The 24,135-nt window shown below is 34.0% G+C and overlaps 3 protein-coding genes and 1 long non-coding RNA gene across 5 annotated transcripts; 2 read left to right on the top strand and 2 right to left on the bottom strand.

Moving 5' to 3' along the window:
* Positions 1 to 1,808: 1,808 nt before the first annotated feature.
* On the top strand, positions 1,809 to 4,460 carry LOC147389919 (putative inactive receptor kinase At5g58300). Its single transcript, XM_086419469.1, has 2 exons — positions 1,809 to 2,398; positions 3,804 to 4,460. Exons 1-2 carry the CDS (start codon positions 1,930 to 1,932, stop codon positions 4,376 to 4,378), a joined length of 1,044 nt encoding a protein of 347 aa, XP_086275595.1. The 5' UTR covers positions 1,809 to 1,929; the 3' UTR covers positions 4,379 to 4,460.
* Positions 4,461 to 4,637: 177 nt separating this feature from the next.
* LOC147389918 (uncharacterized) lies at positions 4,638 to 9,026 on the bottom strand. The gene is made up of 3 exons (XR_015170903.1): positions 8,578 to 9,026; positions 5,362 to 5,613; positions 4,638 to 5,098 (listed from the first exon to the last, which is right to left on the bottom strand). It is a non-coding gene; the product is annotated as an uncharacterized LOC147389918 (long non-coding RNA).
* Positions 9,027 to 12,039: 3,013 nt separating this feature from the next.
* On the bottom strand, positions 12,040 to 15,578 carry SWEET3 (Nodulin MtN3 family protein). 2 transcript variants are annotated; one of them, XM_086419938.1, is made up of 7 exons: positions 15,460 to 15,578; positions 15,292 to 15,367; positions 15,148 to 15,184; positions 14,815 to 15,037; positions 13,407 to 13,568; positions 12,532 to 12,651; positions 12,040 to 12,428 (listed from the first exon to the last, which is right to left on the bottom strand). In XM_086419938.1, exons 2-7 carry the CDS (start codon positions 15,326 to 15,328, stop codon positions 12,255 to 12,257), a joined length of 753 nt encoding a protein of 250 aa, XP_086276064.1. In that variant the 5' UTR covers positions 15,329 to 15,367; positions 15,460 to 15,578; the 3' UTR covers positions 12,040 to 12,254. The 2 variants fall into 2 exon arrangements, with proteins under 2 accessions (XP_086276064.1, XP_086276063.1); XM_086419937.1 differs by having other exon boundaries at positions 15,451 to 15,525.
* A 5,607-nt stretch (positions 15,579 to 21,185) lies between these two features.
* LOC147389916 (transcription factor CPC-like) lies at positions 21,186 to 24,135 on the top strand. The gene is made up of 3 exons (XM_086418623.1): positions 21,186 to 21,548; positions 21,692 to 21,779; positions 23,746 to 24,135. The coding sequence occupies exons 1-3, from the start codon at positions 21,497 to 21,499 to the stop codon at positions 24,008 to 24,010; spliced, it is 405 nt and encodes a 134-aa protein (XP_086274749.1). The 5' UTR covers positions 21,186 to 21,496; the 3' UTR covers positions 24,011 to 24,135.

The following is a 24,135-nucleotide window of genomic DNA, read 5'->3' as shown; positions in this document are numbered from 1 at the left end:
GTATGGATATGTGGTTCATCCCTTGATGAACTTATGATAGCGTTCGATAACTCGTATCCACTAAATCTAAGCTCTTGAAAAATAGTTTAAATCCAACTATTAGAAATTTTTAAGACAATGCTATTATCAAATGAATGCACATCACTGTTCTTTTGTGTGTAGGTTCACCAACAGATGGTCCACATATCCATACAGTTAATGGGTCACCAAAAATATGCCACGTGACCTTGCACTACATGAAAATTGGAAAATTCTATAGTAAAATTCGAAGGGCCAAGGCCCATGAATTCTAGAAACCAAAATTTGACAGTTTAGAGCCGTCGTAACTTGTGATGTTCCCTAGATTCGATAGCTTAGAGCCATTGCATTTCTCCCATCGGCCATTAATTTGATGGTTTTGACCCATCAGAAGAAAAAACTTGACAATGAAAAATTTGATGCCATGATTTGTCAAAATTTATGAGATTCGACGATCTTGGACCATCGAATATGAGCTTTTTCAATGTTGTGTTGGTTAGGAACGAGATATTGTTCTAGATCCCTATCCTTTATTTTATGAGTTGTACTAGAGTGTCCTCAAGCTGGAATCTCATATCGCACTACCTCATATTGCACTTCCTGACGTGAAAGAGGATAGGAACCAAAAATACTTTTTCACTCGTGTCTTGATGAAAAGCATCTATGGTTCTCATATATCTTCACATAAAAAATTGGGATATGTGGTTCAGCCTTAGTTCACTTCAGCATTATTCTTATTTTATTGCTTAGATGACGATTTAATTTACACTTTAATTCAAGTTTTGGGACCAGTAGAATTATTTCTTTCATTTTTCTTGTGATTTTTATTTCCATGCAGGTGAATCAACTGATAATCATACAATCTACCCTACCCGAGCAAAAGTTCATTGCATATCAACGGGTAAGATTGATCCAATCATAGATCCTTTCCAGAACTAGAAAATTGAACCATTAAAAATAGAGTTAAGATTGTATGCATGTAGGGTGGAGGATTGAAACTATCCTCCCACACCTCAACACATGCCACACAAGTCACAATCTAAGGAAAATTTTAAGAGTAGTGATAATATGACTCTCATGGTCGCATACTCAATCAACTCCTCGATGCGGATAAATTCAAAAATCGTAGATTTATACATCTCGGGATACAAGATTCCCTCAGGATACACTTTTTTATGGGGAAGTGCAATCGTGTATCCTGAGGCATACATATCTATGGTTCTTGAACTTGTCCACATAAGGAGTCGACTGAGTATACCATATGATGAGTCATATTATCACAATTTATATTAAAAAGAAGATATTTTACGAGTCCTAATAATATGACTAGTCACGTGGCATATTCAATTGACTTGTGACACGAACAAGTTTGAGAATTATACATCTGTAGGCCTTGGGATACATTTTGTTATGGGAAAGTGCAATTGTGTATCCTAAGGAGTATGGACGTACCGTTCTCGAACTTGTCACGTCAAGAAGTCTATTGAGTATGCCACATGGCGAGTCATATTTTAAGTACCTTACGTGGCATGTGTTGAGGTGTGGGTGGAGGGTATCAATCCTCCACCTTAGGTGGATGGGACAAGATGGAACAAGAATCCTTGAATCTAGCTTCAAATTTTAATTTTTAATTTTAAAAGTGAACTTGGCCAATCAAATCGTAGAGGATTTCGATGGATTCCATCTTTGGTTTTTCTAAAACAAAAGAAAACGAAACACACCACCCTGGATTCGATACTAACCAAGAACTCTCACAAAAAAAAAACAACCAAAACCAAACAAAAATTACACGAAAACAATTCAAAGATCCCAAAACCCATCATCTATCTCTCTATTCTCAAACTATCTCAAAACCACTCTTCAATGCCTCGCAAACTATCTCTAGTTCTTCATTGAAAAAACCGCTCTGAGATGTTATCAAGAGCCTTTAATGGAAGAAAAACAAAGAAGAGTCCCAAAAATGAAGAAGGTAACAGTAGATCACAATCCCATCACGAGGACGAAGAATGCATTGTGGGTCTCATGGGAGATCTACCTCTCAACTTCTGTGATGGTGTTGATGGTGGGGTCCACGTAACTAGGGGTGGTCTGGGTTTGTGTTTGAGAGAGGTTTTGTTGGCGTCCGTACAAGTTATGGGTGAGAGTGGTTTAGGGATTTCTGAGAAGGTGGTTTTGTTGGATGGATTGGTTTTCGCGGCAAAGCGGTTTCGAAAGTTGACGGTAAGTAAGAGAGAATTTGGGAGGAGAATTGATCGTCTGACGCAGGTTAGCAAGGGAAGCGAGTATCTTGCAAGTGTCAGAGCTTATTTATACGCCAAACGAATCAAAATCGTTCTCTGTGATTACTATCCCATGGGAAGTCTCGCTGACTTGCTTGCTGGTGAGTGCAAGTAATGTAGTTAAGTTACAACGGGCTGCAGGATGGCTGCTTGTTGGCCACCCCACCTATAATCATCACTGCTGCCCGAAAATATTTTCTAGAGATATGTGAATTATATTGACATATCTCGAGGATATATGAATTGGTCCGATGAACGGACGGTGATGGGAGGGTTGTGCACACATCAAGGGATGTTAATACGTGTTAATGGGTCGTTTCCTATTCAATTCCAATAGGAATTAGAATCAAAATAAGGATCATTAATTATTTTTATGATTTTTGATTTCTATCAATTTGGATTCTCCAATCTCAAATCGATGGAATCAAAATGGGAATCATAAACACGTGCCCCGGGACTAGTCTTGGACAAGACCATGGTCTATGGACCGTGAAAGCCCAGAAACAGGCCCGTTCTACTGTCTACAGGGATAGCCGGTTATCTTAAAAAAAAAAAAACCAATTCCAATTCTTGGTTTCTATTGATTCCTATCAATTTTGATTCCAAGACATCCGATTCTAATCAATTTAATAGAGAGGGACCTAGAACCACCCTATCGATTCTATCATTTGGGTTAGATGGGTACCCATTGACATCGCTCTAACTATTAGTGAATTGAAAGGCAAAAGTAAATATTAAAGATTTTTTATTATTATACTTTTTTTTTAATTTTTAGTTAGCCATCCTCGAACCCAATTCTGATGGGCTCGGGCTCTGATTGATTTAGTTAAAAAAATAAAAATAAATTCATGCATATTTTTAAAATCATTTGAAGACATTTGGTATTTTTCCATTATAATAGGTGTCCTATATCTCTATCCCAATTGATTTTTTTTTTAGAAATTAAACTTTTTATTATAATATGTCTTAGTTTTTCTTTTTTTGTTAAATAAAAATACATCCATACATGTAGGGTCGGGTATTGTTATGCCATAATCTTGACCTGGATATAACACGTTGAAAAATAATTTGAGCCCAACCTTACCTTTGTGGGCTCAAGATCAAGGCCGGCTAAACCGGGTTAACAGGTTCAATTGACACCTTAGTATTAGAATGGTATTCAGTTGTTAGAGTCGCTGAGCTAGTATTCATGAATAACAAGTCAGTAGGAGTCCTAGTTGAACTAGTCTAGTAACGTTTGAATAACGTGGTAATCTTTAGTCACAATTGTAGCTGTTTTGTTACAGTAGGAGTCTGTATCAGATCCTATATAATAGGATCAGTTTCGTTGTTTATGTATCAAGTCAGTTCTATTCAATTAATTTTTAGTTTACTCTTTATTAGTCTGTCTCTACTCTGTTATACTCTGTTCTTTACAGGTCTACACTTAGTTGGTGCTGATAAGTTTTGATCAACAACAATTTAAATCAAATATCATGAAATGGTTATCTAACATCTTTATTCCAGGTGCTAGGGACCTTGGTCACACCCCTCTTGATTGGATTCAAAGGCTCAAAATAGTTATCCATGTCGCGAAAGCAATCACTTTCATTCATGCACAATCTTCGTGTTCTCCACATCATCATGAGAAGAATCTCCAATTGAACGTTCATGGAAACATCAAAGCTTCCAATGTCTTAATAAAGATCGATTTCTCGGCATGCTTGTCTGAATACGGCTTCATTCAATTGGCAGAACCAGCGGAAGCTCTCGGTGTATGGCAGCAGAAACTACCACAAGAAATGATAAACATGCCCGAGAAGTTGTCGCAAAAGAATGACATATACAGCTTTGGATTAATGGTGTTGGATTTACTAGGGGGACCCCAAGCTCCACCTCAGATACACTGTATAGTGGAAAGGAAAGAAGTGATAAAAGATGGTGAGATTGAGTTTTTTGAGTTCCATGTGGAGGGAAAAGAGAGGAAGCAAGCCTTGCAGGTGTTGGACATAGCCTTGGCTTGTACAAACAGGTCTCCTGAGGCTAGACCTCCAATTGACAAGATATTGTTATTTCTTGAAGATGTTTTGAATAATAAATAAAAGAATAATGATGAATGCACGCGGTCTTAGTACACGGCTGACATGGCAAGGGCACACAACCGCACATCTTTTTCCTGTGTATCCTGATGAAAACGATCTATAATTCTATGCCCTTGCCACATCAGCTGCATACCAAGACCGTGAGCATTCATCACGAATCTAAACAAAACTCTCATTTTGTATTATTCAAATCTTGTATGAATAAGATAATATATTTACTATTATTATTATTTTGTTATAAAAAGACTTGAAGATGAAGTTCATAATAAAAGTTTTTTTTTTTTTTTAACAACAAACTTCAACCAATGTTATTTGTAATAGAAGATTGATGTCTCTAAACAAGTCGAAGTATTGACAACGTTTTATGAACTAAGTCTCTAACATGCACATGTTAATGAGAAGGAAGAAAACTTCCTAGCTTTTACAAGGAAATTAACTAAACAACCATGATTATTACCATGTTATGCATCAGGCCTGAGTTATGGGAATGGGTAGGGATCTCGGATCTTCCATCTGCTTCCTTCGTCTACTCTGCTCTTCTAGTATAAGGGGAACCTGGCCTTCCCTTACCAGAATAAGTTGCTCCTGAGCACCTCCTCGCAGTTTCTCGAGTCTGATTCCATGCATTTTCTGTAACTTGAAAACCTTCACCAAATTCATCAATCCCCCAAATAAAAATAATAAACTTCCAAATATTCCAAACCAAGCCCAACTATTCCCCTGCACATAAGAATGAAGAAATTACTTTAGAAAATTAATTTTTTTCCCCGAAAACTATAACTGACTCTGATGAAGAGTATCAATCATGTTGGTTTTGGTATTTGAGAGCTCGTTGCACTCGTCGTTAGAGGGAACATGCCCGATCAAGCAAGTTTGCCACATGTAATGTGCCCAAAATGGTGGTAAACTTTCCTAATCTGTTCATATCATGTGGGAGGTTGAGTACCAATGACTAGTGGTTTTATGTTTGAAGATCTAATTACCAATAACATTAAGCCATGTTGGACCAGTCCAATATGTTCACGGATATTGACAATCACGCCCACGAAGAACATGAAGCTTCCTATTAAGAATGGAATGAGGACACACTGTTGCAAGAATTGAGCATGACCCTCAGCTCTCTCGTAAATTTGGCACGCATTATGAATTGAACCAATGACCCATAAAATTGGCCCTGCAATAAGCATGTTCAAAGCATGTTTTTCCTGACTAAAGTAATCATGACCTTTTTCTGCCTGCAATTCATCACAAAAGTACATTTAGTAACAACAAACATATGAAGTAAAACTCCAATAACCATAACTTAGATCATGTGGTTTGAATTGCTAAATCAAGCTTACATTTTTGCTGCTCACCTATGAATACAAAAATAAATTAAATTTGATTATAAAGTAGGGATGCCAATGGGTGGAATCTGATTTGGTCATCGAGGTACTAGTTCCTATTTGATTTCGGAATTGAAATAGATAGTTCAGGAAATAGAATAATTGATTCCAGCTCAAAACAGGTATAGGGAACACATCAGTTTATCAGTTACACCAAGTATAGTAAAAATAATAGAAGAAAAGGTTACTTATAAAAAATAAATTAGAAAGGAGACAAAGGTTCTCTAGATGATAACAAGAGTGCACTCTTTGCGACTGCCATTTTTTAATCACATTTTTCCAAAACAGTCCTGATCCCAATTATTAATACGCTATTTTAGTATCTCAAATCTCTATGCAGTAGTTGAGGGCATTTTCATAATTCTATGGACATTTTTTACACTTCTTTTTATAAGCAAGCGGCTTATTGGTTAGTAAATAGTAGGTTAAGGTTTTGAACCTATGTCACGGTCTCAACACTCTCAGACATTTCTTTAAGTACCAAGGTATCCGGGTCTCTTAGAGCACCCAGCTAATCCCTGAGGGTGGCCCCTAAGGGGGGATTCGAACACAAGACCTCGCTTCCTGAGGCATGGTCTTACCTCATGTCTTCGCCTTCCCCCCCTTAAACCTTACTAGCCATTCACGTGCTTTGGTTTCTCCCACTCTTATAAAGAATTTTTTTTTTTTTCTTTCTTTTTTAGAAGTTCTTCAAAACTATGTTACTTGCACTTCATTTGTAACTGGACCATAAATTTCCTCTAGGATCTTATTAGTTTGGGAGTATCTTCTTGAGAACAAAGTTACATGGTTGGAATACGTACCCTCAACTCAACCCTTTCATAGTATACTTGGGAAATTCTTCTTTAGTGTAGTTATCAATCCGTAACAAGGAACAATAATCTAGGGAACACATCTTTCATACCATAAGGCAGAGAATATAGGTTGCCCCTTCTTAAACATAATTTTTTCAATGATCTCTTATCGTTCTTGTTGGTTGCTGCCACACTCCATTTTCTTTGGGCCTGCATAAGACTACTGACGTATGATGATTGAGCTTTAAGTTTGTGTATAAAATTTTCATCTCCTTATTCTTGATGTCTAAAGCATTGTAGGAAACAACAACATTTGGGAGGTCATATGGACAAATGATGCCATGTTTCAAGAATTTAAGAAAAGGGTCCCTTTTTAATGTCCCTTTGTAACGTTAGTATTAACTGTAGTTTCTGTTGTGTAAATGACCTAAGGGTTTTCTATTTTTGGAGGTTTCTGTTTTAGGGAGTTTTACATGTTTTGGTATCTCCCAGTGTTGTAAATAAAGTTTTTTAGGGCTATAAAACTTATAAGAAAATAGTTATTGTTCTTGTTTTGTTCCATGAATGTAGGCACACCACTGAACCACATAAATTCTTGTGTGTTTGTTAGTCTTTTTTGCTATTTTGTTTTTTCACAATTTCTTCCCATTTAGTAAAATAATCATTGATTACTATAGAGGGTAAAATCGATAACTCATCAAAACCTTACACGTGTCTCACTGAGAACAAGAATTGAAAGGTAGATGAGATTTCGAAGAATAAGTGGTACACATGATGAACCAATAGTCTAACTCTGCCCATTAGAAAAGCAGGGCATGGATTGAAGTCTATCCTAATTAGCAAGGCAGAATGGATCAAAGTCTTTGAATCTAGATTTCCGTACAATTCTTTACCTCCCCCACCAAGATTCGAAATTCTAGGAAGAATCCTTTGATTTGTGGAATACATTAAGGAAGGTTTCATTTATGGAGTAAGATCCCCATGATCATGAGACCTTACAAGATCAAATCCCGAATAGAAGGGAAACCTTGATCTTGAGGACGAGATATATAATAGAAGTGGGATTGAGGGAGGCGGGTAATTTTTTTTTTTTGGATTTCTGAAAATTTGGAGGAAGAGAAACATCTTTTTTTTAAAATTCTAATTTGATTATCGAAGAATCATTAGCACGTACCACACTGGTGCTAATTGGAACGAGAAACATCTTTGGAGTAGTAATAGCGTAGATCGAGGTAAGCCCAAATTTGCCTCTACAATTATCATTAAGATGAAATAATATGACTTAAATCAGGTAAATTCTTATGCGTTTGTTTGTCTCTTTTGCTATTTTGTTTTTTCACAATTTCCACCCACCCATTTGGCGAAATAATTATTGATTACCATTAAGATGAAACAATGACCAGTTGACATCAATGCCATGTCATGTTATATAGCCTTGAGGTAGGGCTGTTTTCTTTTCCCCTCTAAACAATCTGGCTCGTTTATACAGTGAGGTTGTCGTTAAAATTAGCGAACCTGCAAGATTGTCACTTTAAACCTGCAAGGTCATCACTTTAAAACCTCCGAAATTATCATCATTCACGTTTTGGGTACTAAAATGAGAAGTAAGCCGGAATCAGAATTTCATAAAAAGTTGACCATGTTTTGGTAAATTTCCCTAGAAAATATTCTTGCATTTATGGAATTCCAACCATAGTTGTTGCTCTAATTACAATATGTTGGGCCCTTTTTAAGTAGTAAAATTGGTTAACAAAAACTTGTCTTAAATAGTTATTCCTAAAACTTACAATAATAATATTTCCAAAATTGTACCTAACTGGCACATCCAAATTAACCTGATTGAAGATTTCTAGCCACTTCATTTGGGCATTTTATTTCTATCATGGACTTTACGTGAAGGTAAGATAGTGGATTTCAAACCCATCATGAAATCCAATGGCTAGAAATCTTCAATAAAGTTCACCTTTTCATCATGTACACAGAAGCAGAAGTACTACTGATGAGCCATATATATATATACCTGGATGAAAAAGAAGAGAATGCCCAAGAAAAAAAGAAGCCATCCCTAAGCCAGCATCATTGGAACGGCAAACTCCACCAACAAAAGCTGTGTATCATACCGTAATATCGACAACCGATAGTCGATTCCAGCGAAATGGGCTAAGAGATCATGAACATTCACCAATGTTATAATGGCTGAACTTATAAGCAACACAACCATACCCGATTTCGCACTTTTGTAACCAAAGAGCTGACATAGAAATCCACTAAACAGGAGTACTGTTGCAAACACATACAGACCCGCGTTTATATACTCCCATCGATTTCGGGTCAGCCATGGTCCGTATAATCTGCTCTCCCTTGCAGATGCAAGCTTCACCATTGTTCAATTTCAATTTGAAAACCTTCAAAATTATAACGAGTTTGCCTGTTAAAGTAAGACGGAATTACAGGAATTTTTTAGAGAAAAAACTAAAAAGCGTGTGAACCGTCTTAGAAGGAAGATGAAGATGAGATACACGTGTCTTTGTGCATGGGGTTCCACGAGACTTTGTGTGAGTTAGTCCACTACGTGGCGAAAGGTTTTTCTGCGTGTGAAACGTAGTAGGCGTTTGGATAGGACTCCTTGGCTACTTCTGACTCTTGCGGGGAGTTAGAAGTCGTTTGGATGCGTTTGTATGAACTACTCTTTCGAAGAGTTACTCCGCGCAAGAACAAGAAATTACTCTTTATGAAGAAGTCAAGAAAACCTATTTCTCAAAACTCTTCTTGCAGGGAGTCAAAATCTAACGGTTCGTTTTACCAAAATACCCCTAACTTTATTAATTTTCTATGAAAATATTTCTAATTCATTTGCCCTTAAATCAAACAAAAGAAACATTTATTAATATTAATTTTTTTTTTTAATTTTGAGTATAATGGATTTAAACACATTATATTAATATTTAATATTTAAAATATTATATTATATTATATTATATTAATATTTATTATATTATATTATATTAATATTTATAGTTAAACACATTATATTAATATTTAAAATATTATATTATATTATATTAATATTTATATATTATAGTTTAATATTTATAGTTAAAATGTCAAAAACAATATAGTTTGAAGGCATATTATGACACTAAAAGACAGTCTGTCAATTTTTTTTTAATTTTGAGTATAATGGATTTAAACACATTATATTAATATTTAATATTTAATATTTAAAATATTATACTATATTATATTAATATTTATTATTTATATTATATTAATATTTATAGTTAAAATGTAAAAAACAGTATAGTTTGAAGGCATCTTATGACACTAAAAGACAGTCTGTCAATTTTTTTTTTTAATATTATGTCATATTATGTCAAAAACAGTCAGTCAAATTTTTTTTTAAAATTTTAAGTATAATGGATTTAAACATATTATATTAATATTTAATATTTAAATCTTATATTATATTATATTAATATTTATTATATTATATTATATTAATATTTATAGTTAAAATGTCAAAAACAATATAGTTTGAAGGCATATTATGACACTAAAAGATAAAAAACAGTAACTGGTATAATATAAGGGTATTCTAGTCTTTTTTCTAGAAGTCATGAGAAGTCAGTATGGTTCCCAAACAAACTTCCAGCACAAAAGTACTTCTGCCAGTACTTCATAGAGTTGATTGCCAAACGCCATTTCTGCACATAATTACTTTTCCAGCTCCTCCATAGAGTACTTCAGCTCCTGTTCTTTGGAAGAGTAGTTCTGCTCCTAGTATCCAAACAGGCCCGTAGTTGCTGATGTTGCTCCTTCATGAAGAGTGTTTTTTTTTTTTTCCGTTCACAGTGCTTGCCACGTCAAGCATACAAGGGTAGTCTTGTAACTAGATTAAAGTTTCCTTCAACATCTTACAAGTTGGACTAGAGAATAAAGTAGTTTTGATTCTACCTCGCAACATCAATTTATTAAATGTTGATTCCAATTTACTTTTGGAGCATCCCCAAATTGAAAATATAGTGAAATATTTCTACAAATATGAAAATAACACAACTTCATTAGAAATGATGAAAATATTGTGGAAATTTATTTTGACTCTATTCAAACAGAGAAAGAAGAGGAGATGACATAACAGGGAGAGAAGAGGAGAACTGGAGAGAAGCGGAGAATACTTAACAGGGAGAGAAGAGGAGAACCGGAGAAGAGGCTGTTTTTTTTTTAATTTCACATGACATGGCAGCTGACTCATTAAGTGGGTGACGTGACTTAGTATCCACGTTAGAACTGTGAGAATCACAGTGTCCAGGCTGTGTCACCCCAGCATTACTCTTTGTAAAATAGGTTTGCATTCAATACACACGTGGGTACATGTGATTCGTGGATCTCATATTTCTGTGAGTTCTGAAGAAATTTTTTTTTTCTTTCATGAATCGTGAAGCATCGTAATAACAGAGTTCGGCTTCGGTAATCATTGGGTGAGGGTTGAATGGATAACTTCTGGAAAGTTTCATAAAAAGATCGGGAAATTATATAAAATATTTTATTTGCTTTATTATCAAAATCTACCATCTTCAATCTCTTTCTAAATCTTATCTTCTTCTTGATGTTTGAATGTAGAAAAAGTAAAAATTTTATAATATTCCATGATTATTTGAGGGATCGTCGATTAATTAGTCAAACTAATAAGCTTACCCTTAATTCAAAGAATTTTACAATTTTTTTTGAATAATCCAGAGAATTTTGTAATTATATGAGACATTGCCTACGTTGGACACTGGGTCCAATATGAAAAAAAAACATTTACTCACAAAATCTGGGATCCACCAATCACATCTACCCATATGTATTGAATGAGATTCTTAATTTACAAAAGTACCCTTGTTAGTTACAAAACTTACAAAACAACCTTTGTATGTTTGACATAACAAACACCAAAGAGTCTGAGCAAAAAAAATGACTCCTTTCAACACTGCACTGACTTGGCAGCACATAGATAATAATAGATTTATTTTCTCGAGATACAAGTTAAAAAATTAACAAGTCTCTATATATTGCCACGTGAGTTTAGTGTTAAACACAATGTCAAATGCAGGCAATCCATCATTTTCTCACATAAAAGCCAATTGAGATTTTAGAGAATTTGGACTCGATCACCGTCATGTGCATTGAGAAATGAGAACATACCCAAATCCCAAAGAGTCATAATTTTTGGACTCTCCCTTAGACATACTCCCCCATACTCTCCTGATGTAGCATATGCCATAGATTTTTCCTTGGGATACACCAATGCACATACCCATAAATATGCGCAATTGTGTATCTTGAGGAAAATCTATGGTTCTAGCACATGCCACATACCAAACCTGTTTTGGTAAAAGAACACCCCCCCCCCCCCCCCCAAATAATAATAATAGTAATAAATAAATAAATAAATAAAATGATTTGAATACTGTATCATGATGGCAATTGCAAGACAAAATGAGAAAAAGAGGAGCAATCTTCATTTCTCACAGAACAAGAATATTATTACATTTATCCAAGTCCTTCAACCTTAAATTGCTATGAAATAGGAACTTCTTAATACCTTTATTTTTCTCTGATTCCCTCTTAAGAGGCCAAACAGAGCAATACATGTATATATATGTCCTACCTATTGCATGCCTACCTAACATTCTCAATGAATTATTATATATTTCACTTGTTGCCATTAACATAGCTGACAACTGGTAGCTGCTGCTGAACTTTGAAACTATCTTCACTTTTCTCTAAATCAGTTTTGTTTGGTTCTTCAATAATCCCTCGTTTCCTGTAGATGCAATACAACACAAGCTGGAAGAACCCTAAGGGGCTGCCCACCAGATTAGGAGACTGCATGCAAAGGATTCCATGTCTTGCTAATTAGAACAAAAATTAAACACAGATTTAATTTTTAAAAAACAATTATTTTACTGGTTAAGATCATTAAACGAACCGCGAGGAACAAATCATGCCCCAATAGCCCATATGCCATCCAGAGTAAACTGGCTAGGAAAGAGAAGAAGGATAAGTAGAACGGCATGTATTCCACGCTTTTGGTGTGTATCACTTGTTTCTGCAATTATAAATTACAAACATGGATTACCCTTCATAGTAATGTATTCTTGTATCAAAAATATTTCCTTCTTTGAGTGGAAAATAAAATAAAAGAACAGAAAATCTAAGGGCGTTAGTAAAACTTATATAATTTAATATATATATTGAAGGATCAATTTAAAAAGTCAAGCTTAATATTTATATGTTATTATTCTGTGTCATCATTAGAGTCTTGTCCCAAAAATTAGGGGGTCTAGTGCATAAATTCTGTTCCTCCATTTATAAAGTCATATATTCTGCTAATTCAGGTGCTTTCAAATCTACTTTCAATGACTTAATCCATGTCCATGTCCTTTTAATTTTTATTTTTCTCTTGTTTTAGAACCTTTAATCTGCATGTTCTCTGGTCTTTGATGCACATAATCAAATTATGTCAATAATTGTCCGGGGTAACAATTTAATGAAATAATAGTATTATTTTAACAAATTATCTTTTTTTTTTTAAATAAAGCTGTTATAATAGTTTTAAATTCAACTGCCAAAGTGAAAAGTTTTTGAAATAGGAAACTTTGTTGAGTCGACTGGATTATGTTTTTTTGAGGTGGCTGAATCCCGAAACTAGATGGAACCAACTCATCAAGCCAAGTTGGAAAATCAAAAGGTCAACTCGATCCAGTCAGCTCAAAAATACATTAAGTTGGGTCTGATACTCGACCGATGGATAATTAAAGGGAAAAAAAATATGTGAAATTAATGACAATAAAGAGTACTCACCACAACAACCAATGGTGAACCATACATTGCTACAGAGGCCACTAATCCGACGCTCCCAACCAAGATTTTTCGTTGATGGTGACTGTGTAATGCAAATGTTGAGACAAACGCCGTGATGCAAAATACCATGATCACTGATATTGTTATCAATGATACCATCTTCTGCAATCCCATAATAATTTGAATATTAATAATCTCTTTATAAACATCTCTATAGGAGATCCAAATGATATATGTTAGTCTGGATCTTATGCACCTAGGTTGGACGATTGGAACTCTCCTCCAACATCTCAATACATGCCACGTAAGCCACACAAATTAAAATTTCCTTGAATTGTGTCCTACAAGGCATGTATTGAGGTGTGGGAGGAGTACTTAGTTCCACCATCTTGTGTTCATACGATCTGGACTCGATATATATACATCCTCTATGAAGAAAGAAAGAAAGAAAATGAAATATGCATGAACGAATATTTCATCTATGTACATTAATCGGTATGCAAACCATAGTTTTAAAATTTATTGGAGACAATTATATTATGAAAATGCACCAAGTCTGATCAGAAACTAGGCTGTACATAGAAAGATATAATATTTGTATTTATTTTAAATTTAATACTCTTAAATTTAATAAATTTTCATTTGACACATAGAGTCTACTAATTAGTTATTTACTTGATTTGACACTTTGGTCATTCGAGCCCGGTCGTATCTAGTTCTTGAGTTTTAAACCTGTGATATAAACACACACTGCGAAAGATGCACAATTAAATATAACATCCCCTATATATGTACACGGAAGTTTAAGAAACACATCACCCAACCACAAAGAAAAAAGAGAAATCTCAAAATTTTCGTGTCTTGGTAACTACAAATCCGAGTTGACTATAATTAACTAGGCCAATCACTAAAATTATAACAATAATTTTTATGTGCATTATAAATTTGAAAAAAAAAATATTGAAAATTAAAAATTAATGATGGCCCCTTTGGCCCCCTTCTTAACTATTGAAAGAAAAAAAAACAAAAGAAAAAAACTAAGAGAAAGCAGTTACTTTTGACTCATGAGTGGATTCGTCGAGTTGACTCATCAAACTTTGTTGTCCTTGCGTCATAAAATGCTTAAGGATGTACGTGCATATGTCAATTCTTACATATGGCTCATATATATTTAGAAGGAAAACTTCACATACTTGCATGTGTGCATGTCCATGGTACAAGAGGTCACATAGTGTGCATGTCCATGAACCACGTATGCATTGAGAGATGTATGCAGATATGAAATGCATCTTTACATATATATATATATAAACCGAATAAAATGGAGATGTGCATGCACCCATGAGCATAGATGAAATTTACTCAAAACTATACTAACATGTCAAATATAAGTATAAAAAATGCTTACCTTATTCTTTGGTGAAGCAAATCCAAAATATATGAGAATAAAGGAGGACTCTAGAAGGATCCCTATGCCATTAATGGTGACCACAGGGAAGTTTTCCCATTTGTGGCTAACTATAGGCAACCCATACCAAGTATAAAGGAGACAGTTCAATAGAGCCACAATGTATGGGATACATGAAAACTCTTCTGTGCTTCTCTTTCTCAAGACCCTTTTGAAAGTTAATCTGTTAGAAAACAGGAAATAAGTTCAAGATTTTTAGATTAATTTAAAAAAGATCAAATGTTTCAAATTAAACACGACAACAAGTGCACTAAAACCCAGTCTTTTAATTACATGGGTGCTGCATAAAGTAGTAAAGAAGCTGCATTCCCTGCACATGCAACACTTATTATGTTAGTTTGCTCTTTTGTTACACCCTATGTGGTTCAAAGAAGATGATCGAAAGACTACGGACTAAATAAATAACTGAGACTATACCCATTATTCCGATCGCCAATCGCAAGGTATCTCCCATGTTTTTGCTACAAGAAAATGGTCCCAAAGAATACAGCCCCTGAAAATGATTAAATATTATTGTTGTGTTCAACTGCTTAACACCACTTGGGGATATAAATAATGCAAAGGGTTGAGAGAGACCTTCCAAACCTGTGGCAGTAATTGGCCCAAGTCAGGGACGTTGTGATATTTTTGTTTAAAGCCTCCACTTATAAACCCAAGTGTTAGGTTTTAATAATAAGACAGAATAAGATGGAAGAGGCTAAGAACATGCGGAGCTCTTTTATTTTTTTCTATTTTGGTTCTCTAGAGAGTGGAACATCTCACAAGACTTCCACTAAGTCTATCCACTTGAAATACATCTCCGTGATAAGAATTGTAATCCTATATTCTCTTTCAACATGACTAGTGTTCATGGAATAAAAGGTGAAAATTCACCATTTGGAATCAAAATATATGCTTAGAAATAGTGGTCTACACTAATGACAGACAAAAATGAAATCTATTCTAACTTAGTAGCTAACTCTTTATATGTGTGATTTTCTTCAAGGTTTTATAGACAAAAATGAGGATGAAAATATGAAGAAAAAATAGAAACTAAGAACAACTAGGGAAGTTACGTTGTTACCAGTCAAAAGTATCTCAAATCTTAAAGGTAGGCATCTCTCTTAGTGGGGCCTGATTTAAAGGAAAAGTAGGGTTCTAATGAAGAATACCATTTCCACTGTTGGTGATCTCAACATTCTCCTTTTTTTTTTGTTCTTGCTGGCTTCCATTCATCCTTCCTTTCTTTCATTGGCCACAAATACTATGTGATCAAACCAACTTTTAGGCTCTGATGCTTCATGCTTCTGTCACAGTTAATGTACTTAATGTTCTCCAAATATCATTCTTGTTGATAATGTTAAATTATATGATGGGGATGGCTGCATCACATGTAATTCCAACAACCACCTAACGATTAGTCTACTAGCTCATTGAACAGACCATTAAATTTTAAGTGTTGAAGTATGACTCAAAACGTATTGGGTTCAGTCCAAGTATGTTTGGATTTAGACTGGTCCAAAGTAATTTGAGTTAGGTTTTAAAACTTATGTAACTTGCCTACTTATGTGGTGTTTCTAAAATTTGTTTGTTTTCTTTTGTAAGTCTAGGGTATTTTCTATTGGAAAGAATAGAGAAAGAGAGAAAACTAAAGAGGTAGATTTATAAAAGAATAAATCGTGTAAATTTTTTGTCTTGTGGATTGCACCTTTACTCCTTTTTTTATTATGTGATTTTGATTTTTCTTTGCATTTGTTGGTATTGTTGGAGTTTATCCTTCAATATCCTTATCAAACAAAATATTTGAAGGTGTAACATAAGACGTATTTAGTGAAATATCCAATAGGTGTTTGATCAAATTATTAAGTGAGTTTTATTAAAATGTTCACATACACAACAGTAGGGCCATCCTTCAATGACAAATCTTCTTAAAAATAATCAAAATCAGACAACCATGATTACCCAATGTCTTAAATATTGAAGGTGCCACTTAACTAAGTGATAAACGCTTGAGGGGAGCATATCCCATGGCCTAGATTCAAATCCCGTTGAACTCACCTTCACCACCATTACCTACCGACCTTTTGCTTGCCTAGCTAGTAAAAAAGAAAAAAAAAATTCTTATATCTTAACTTTATTCCTGACTACGACGAAAACAAATGGTAAAAATTATCTGACTCAAATGACTATTGGATCGTGATCCATCCAAATTTTGGTCTGCATATTGAATCATCTCGAATGATATTATTGGCAGGCTAGGTGTACGTTAATGGTTGGTAAGGTTAATTATGTATGGTAAAGTTAACTTCAACATATACTTTCCTTTTTATTAATTAATAATAAGATTGTGTTTTCTACTCATGCTTCCTTGATGACAAAAGGCTTCTTCACCAAAAGTTTACCCTCTTTTTAATTTTACACTTTTAACTTTTTTTTCGACAAAAATTTAGTCCAAGTCTTATTGCTCCTTTGGTTTTATCTTTTCTGGGAGACATGGAGTATATCCAAAACTATTATCCCAGTAAGCTGTTGATGGTCTGAATCTAAGGTTGTCGTTGATTCATCAAGATCATTATCTATAATCGATCACACAGTTAATTACATCAACAGAAAAAGAAATTAAAAAATACAGCATGAGAAATATAACAAAAATTCAATATTTGATGATGAAAAATTTATCGAAACAGACTACCACATCTCTGGAGTACTCTACTAAATTCAAGAAAGTGACAATCCACTGTTCTATTAGGATATAATAGGATATGTTCAACGTATATTACCTATCCCACTTACAATAGAAAGATGATTTGAACTATCATAATAAATAATATATTTAAAAATCTAACTCAACTACTGAAGTTGATATATATAAATTAAAGATTATAGGACTATTAGTTTAAAAAAAAAACACGTACTTCAATCCAACATCAATAAATATCCAAATTTCCCAACTCGTTACCGTGATTTGCCCCCTAAGTCTTAATCAAGACTCATTTTGGTCCTACTGTTATAATAAGAGCATAATAACATAGCTAGGCTTAGGTGCTTGGTTAGCAATTATACGAAATTCCTAATTTTCTCTAGTGAAGACGATTCCTGAACCGAAAATCAGTGTTTGAAAATCAGACAATCAGATTTTGAAATAAAATCTGATCAGTAAGATCATGTTTGAATTGAGAGAAGTAGAGAGAAGAGAAGAGAAGGGAACATAAATTCAATTTCTCTCCTCCATGTTTGGATCGGTAGGAGAGAAGTTGGAATAACTTTGAAAATTTAAAATATCTTAAAAGAGATCTAGGGACAGAGTTAGAATTATAAAATATTTTAAAAGGATTTATCTCAATTTCTCTTCTCTTCTTTTTATTTTTAGAGTGTAAGAAAACTCACATTTTTTTCTCTCTTCTTCTCTCCCAAATTAACAATCCAAACAAAAGAAATAGAGAGAAACTCATTTATTTTCTTTTATCTTCTCTCCATCTCTCTCAATCCAAACACAGCGTAAGTGAACTACCAATTTTTCTAATATTTTTAGGATTTAAAAAAAACATGTAAATAAGTCTAATCAAATTGAATGGACCAATTTGAAGTTTAGGTCAACTAATCAGTTCAATTTCAAATCATTGCCGAAATCATAGTTTTACTCCACCCATTAAGTATTTAATTAAATAAAGTATTTTCAGTATAAAAAAAGCATAATATAATCATTAACATATCTTACATGAGACTCATGCTGGAGTTACTTTAATGGGCTGTGGACCAACCTGGCCCACTGAAACTTCGGATTCCACAACCCATTGTTCACTGATTTTTTTTCCCTAGAAACAAATTGTCATTTATAGCTAAATAAGCGTTAATGAAAAAAGAAAAAAAAAAAGATTAATGCTGGAGTGACTTTAGTGGGGGAACACGAGGGGCATCTTGACGTGGTGGCTCCCACATGCTCATAGATGTGTTTTCTCTAAGTTAAGAGTAAAATGCATCTATGGATATGTGCACGCCACCACATCAAAGTGTCCCCCCATGTATTCCCGCTGAAGTCACTCTAGCATGAAACACAAAATCGTTTTTTTTCCTTACAGTTGTCTTTATCACTAGAGCTCCGAAACACAATCTTCCCCCACGCATATATTCTTAAAGATTAAGGGCTGGTTATATGTGCCATGTGTCATTCAGATTGATCAAAGATGTTATTTTCTCAGCAGGAGCCTAAAAAATCTTAATTGAGAGGGACTACCATCTTATCCTTAAGTATATCTATCGGAGACTTTAATAAATTTGGATGAGATGTATCATTTGAAATAAATAATTGGATTAGCCATGTCGATAAAGTTGATTACATCGACAAGCAGATTTGATTTTTTTTCAGAAAAAAACATATAATAAGGGTATTTTCAGTACAAAATCCAATTTTCAAAGTGTACTTAATTATTGCACTTTAAAGTTAACAAGACCCATATATTTCAAGTATTATCATGAGTAAGATCAGCTTACCAAACGTTTACCAAAGCTAAAAGAATCATATTCTTTCATCCCACTTATTCCAAAGTTAGGTCTTATTTTTGTTGAAAATGAATTCCTAAATACCAATCAAATAAATGGATTCATAAATTTATCTCCATCTATGTTGATCTGAGTTTAAAAACTAATAATAAAGAAAATAAAATCGAGACATGTAAGAATTTTATCATAGGGCGTTCTCAAAACAAAATCTTAATCCAAGAGAATGATCGCAACCACTCAAATCACATTCTTTTGGGATGGTAAGGACGAAAACAAATGATATAACACCAACAGAAAGAAAAATAAAAAATAAAACACTTAGCCTATTTGGAAGGCGAGAGTTGGGGGTTGACAGTTCGTAACTCATAGAAGCTGTTATATCCATGTTTTTGAAATGCCCAACTTCAGATAGTTGTGACTCTCACCCTTGCGGGTGGCCCTTGAGGAATTAATGGTCATACTAGATATCGAACTCATGATCTACAGGAATTAACTACTTATCAACCAAAAATTGCTACTAAGCCTACCCCTCGGGTTTAATTAAGTAAGAGTTGATAACTCATATATGGGAAATGTTCAACACCCAACAATTTGCCCAACATGTTTTGTCCTACATGGGTTAGAAGTTTTGAAATAGGCTGATTTTTGGTAAGTTTAGAATGGGCTGATTTTTGGTAAGAATGATCTTACCAAAAATCAGCCCATTCCAAAACTTCTAACCCTATGTTTACAAGTTGAAAAATCGTGGACCGTCCATTTTTTGTAAATCATTTGTGATGGTGTTAGAAGTTTTGGAATGGGCTGATTTTTGGTGAGGACGATCTCCTCATCATAGAGATCATCCTCACCAAAAATCAGTCTATTCCAAAACTTCTAACCCATGTAAGACAAAACATGTGGGGCAAATTGTTGGGTAAATGGTTGGGTGCCGAACGGGACCCCTCATATATATATATATATATAATTGGTAGACAGCCGAACTTGACCTATACCAAACATCAATTTGTATATTTATTAATGTACTCACTCTAAATAAATTGAGTTTTTAACAACTTACCATCTCTATTACCTTACTAATTCCATTTTGCTAACTTTAATGTCTTATTAAGTCTGCTACTTGTAACAATAAACTAAATTCTATTTTAAACAATAAAATAGAAAATAATCAATTCTTTTTAAGATCCTAATTCTGATGGTAGGCGCGAAATAATCTCCCTTTCAAGTTTCAACTAAGAATAATGCTGAAGTGACCTCATTTCGCAATTTGCTGACGTGGTATGTATGAGCCATAGGTGCTTTTCATGAGGCTTGCCATAGCCTCCACCATTGAATCGGCTTCATCAGGTACAAAATGGAATTTGTTCTTTATAAGATAGGGAATTGATACCAATTGTCAAAAATAAAATAAAATAAAATTCTATCTTCTATTTCAACACATTTTTGATGTAGACGTCCATAAAATGCCACATTTACATTATTTTTTCGGTCTCATTGATAGATAAATGTTTGGCCCACCTCATAGTGGACCTACACACCAAAAATCAACTTGATTTGGTATTTTTGGCCATTGAATCACAGTATCCTTAAGAGTCGTGCTTAAGTAACATTGTGGGAGACATCGACTGATGTGGATGTGTCTTAGAACCATAGATACTTTTCATTGAGATACGAGTAAGATCTCGATGAAAGCATCTATGATTCTGTGCACACCAATGTTCCCCCACGATGTCCCTCACAATGTTACTTCAGCATTATTCTATCCTTAAACATGCTCAGATATAATGGCAGGAAATCATCCCAGAAGAAAAGGGATTAGAACCAACAGATAGACTCACCAACCAGTCTGATTTTTGGTGGACTGGGATTTCAGGGCCCAATTGAATGTTGGGTTAGGCTCAGGGTTGAGGCCTCGGTCAACCAAAGTCTGACTACAATTTTATACGAACTCTATGTCAGACGGTTGAGATAAGAGAAAAAACACATATTTGTCTTCTATAACATCTCATCCGTCTGTTTGATGGAGAGCCTCAACCCACGTTTTCCTTAAAATTGCTCTTAAAAGTCAAAATCCCAGCTGTCCATGTGACTTCTTTAATCCCATTTTCATTCTCTCTTGCCTCTCCATCTTCTATCATCACAAATTATGGATAAACGTCACCAGAAGCTAGCCAAGGCTACCACTAATGACTTTGAAGGTCAAGTCTTTCTCCACTTTTCTTGCTTTTTGGCCTTCTATATCAATTTCTTTTTTTTATTTTATTTTAATTATTGGGTTTTGTTCTGATGGGTTAAATATCTACTGTGTTTTTTTTTGGTTTTACTTTTGTTGCTTTTGCAGAGGTGACAAGTGTTGAATGGAAAATCATAAATATGACCGAAGAAGAGGAAGATCTCATCTATAGGATGCATAAGCTTGTTGGAGACAAGTAAGAACTGATAACCAAAATTCTAAAACTTATTTTTTTATTATTATCATTTTTCAGTGTGTTTTGAGGTTGAAACTGTTGAGTGCACTGTGGTTGGGAATTAGGATCAATGGGTCGCACAGTTAAGTCCATGGGTTGGATCATTGATACACCATTATCCATGGTTTTTAAACTCGTCCGGGACCAAGACGTATCGTCCGAGTTAACTCGGTATCAGAGTTGAACGAGATCAACTCACAAAGTCATTTTTTTGATCGAGTTTTACATCTCATGTTTAATTTTTTGAGTTATCTCACGAGACGTCTCAAACGTATCAGAAAACTCATCCGAGATGACTCGGTCTCGGAGCTGAACGAGACAAGACGCGATACCGAGTTTAAAAACCATGCCATTATGGAAAATTACTTAAACTACCCTCATGGAAGGATTTCTTTCTAAATAGTCTCTAAGTTTTGCACGGCTGCTTAACAGGACATTTAGTAAATTTTTTCTTTCTAAATGGACCCTCGTATTGTTGAACTCACCATTATTTATTGTCGACTTTCCTACTTTTTATTTTTTTTGTCTAACTTAACGTTTTTTAATTACTGTCGAGTTCATCACTTACTAAATAAAAAGCAATGAGCTCGACACTGATAAAATCCACCCATGTTCAATTTTCGAGTTTTTTCAATTAAAATACATGGAAAGATCAACTAAAAATTTGAGATAACGATTTACTTAGATAATTTCAACCCAAAAGAACTATTCTTAATTAATTTTCATTCAAAAACTAAGAAAAAAAAATGAAAAAATCTTAATTTTTTATATAAAATTTTAAAATACTTAAAAAAATCTTGAAAATTAATGACTTCTTCTTCTTTCTTAGATCCTTTTTAATTAATAAAATCTTTGAAATTCGATTGAAATATCAAAAATTTAATTTTTGAATGAAAATAATGAGTTCGAATGGTTAGGATAGTCAATCGTGAGAAATGTGGGAGATGAAGTCTAGGGATCGTTTAGAAACAAAAAATTCATTAAATGGTCCTATTAAGCAACCGTTGAAAATTTAAGAACTATTTAGAAAGATGCCCTTCTGTAGGGTCTTTTAAATAATTTTCCCTTATCTTAACCATTTGATTTAGGAAAAAAAAAAAAAAAAAACCATTACCACAAAGTCTCACATGGTCCCACCATCGGAAAGGCTTTAAGTTTCGAACCTTAAAACTAATGGGTCCCAAATATTCTAATAAGAATGAAAAAGACAAAAGTCGAAGGTCCCATTACGTAGAAGACTCCAATAGTACGGTTGCACGAATTGACAGTGGGGGCCACAGTATATTTCCTTGAGCCTGAACCATTCATGCTCACCTGCTCCTGATAATGTTTTTAGTGTATATATATATATATATATCTTTTTCAATAGAAGACAAAATTATTATAGACCTACTATTGGCATTCCAATTTTTACTTATTACATCTCAATTTCCTAAATTATTTATCACACCCTAATTAAAGATTAAAACACACCGTTCAAATATTTCAAAAGTTTGGCTGAAATTATTGTCTAGAAAAGGTTGAAAACATTGAAATTGACATCGTTTCGGACATTGATGATGTGGATGTGTCTTTAGAATCATAGATGTTTTTCATCGAGATATGAGTGAGAAGTATCTATGGTTCTATGTACACCAATGTCCAAGGTCAATTTCAATCTTACTACTCTTATTATCTCAACATTACATAACATTATAATACTCGTTCAAGCAATTTCAGTAGTTGTTTACAATTATGATTGGGCTCATATAAAATCTTAAACCCAAGAATCTAGCAAAAAAATTAAAAAGGAAAGCTTCTATTGGCACTCCAATTTTATTTATTCTCAATCATTTACTTATTTTCTTTATTTTTAATTGGGGTGTAAAAAATACAAGTTGAGGTGCCAATAACAATTTTCAATTATTATTATCATTATTATTTTCAGGTGGGCTCTAATAGCAGGGCGGGTACCGGGGCGAAAACCTGAAGAAATAGAGAGATTTTGGATAATGAGACATATTGAAGGGTTGGCCGAGAGAAAAAAAGGGATTCAAAGTCAATATGGTTCTTTGGGAAATTTGTTTTGTTCACATGAAAAGCAATCTGAAATTTCACAGAAGCCTGGGTTGATTAATCCCATGAAACCTTATGCATTAAGGCCATCCCCAATTTACAAAACTACCAATGTTAAGTTTCATACAATTGGTTAATTGTTGGTATTGACTTTCCCATTAGCAAAAAATCTCTATTATTTGATGTATTATCCTTTGTTTTTTCTCTTTTAGAATCTTTGTACAAATTGGTATTTTCCTTCCCTTCCACCGTTCAATGTTTA

This window comes from Akebia trifoliata, chromosome 12 (genome assembly GCF_017979445.1).
Source record: "Akebia trifoliata isolate Shusen 1 chromosome 12, ASM1797944v1, whole genome shotgun sequence".
In the NCBI taxonomy this organism is placed as follows: Eukaryota; Viridiplantae; Streptophyta; class Magnoliopsida; order Ranunculales; family Lardizabalaceae; genus Akebia; species Akebia trifoliata.
The sequence above is the reverse complement of the archived record's forward strand: the minus strand, read 5'-3'. Positions and strand labels throughout refer to the sequence as shown.

Bases quoted from the DNA above. Each gene is read 5' to 3' on its own strand.
- LOC147389916 (XM_086418623.1), top strand. From the start codon at position 21,497: ATGGATAAACGTCACCAGAAGCTAGCCAAGGCTACCACTAATGACTTT. The intron at 21,549-21,691 runs GTCAAGTCTTTC...TTGCTTTTGCAG, and splicing joins TACCACTAATGACTTTGAAG to AGGTGACAAGTGTTGAATGG. The intron at 21,780-23,745 runs GTAAGAACTGAT...TATTATTTTCAG, and splicing joins CATAAGCTTGTTGGAGACAA to GTGGGCTCTAATAGCAGGGC.
- SWEET3 (XM_086419938.1), bottom strand. From the start codon at position 15,328: ATGGGAGATACCTTGCGATTGGCGATCGGAATAATGG. The intron at 15,038-15,147 runs GTAATTAAAAGA...GTTTTCTAACAG, and splicing joins CTACTTTATGCAGCACCCAT to ATTAACTTTCAAAAGGGTCT. The intron at 13,569-14,814 runs GTAAGCATTTTT...ATGGGATTGCAG, and splicing joins TTGCTTCACCAAAGAATAAG to AAGATGGTATCATTGATAAC.
- LOC147389919 (XM_086419469.1), top strand. From the start codon at position 1,930: ATGTTATCAAGAGCCTTTAATGGAAGAAAAACAAAGAAGAGTCCCAAA. The intron at 2,399-3,803 runs GTGAGTGCAAGT...TCTTTATTCCAG, and splicing joins TCTCGCTGACTTGCTTGCTG to GTGCTAGGGACCTTGGTCAC.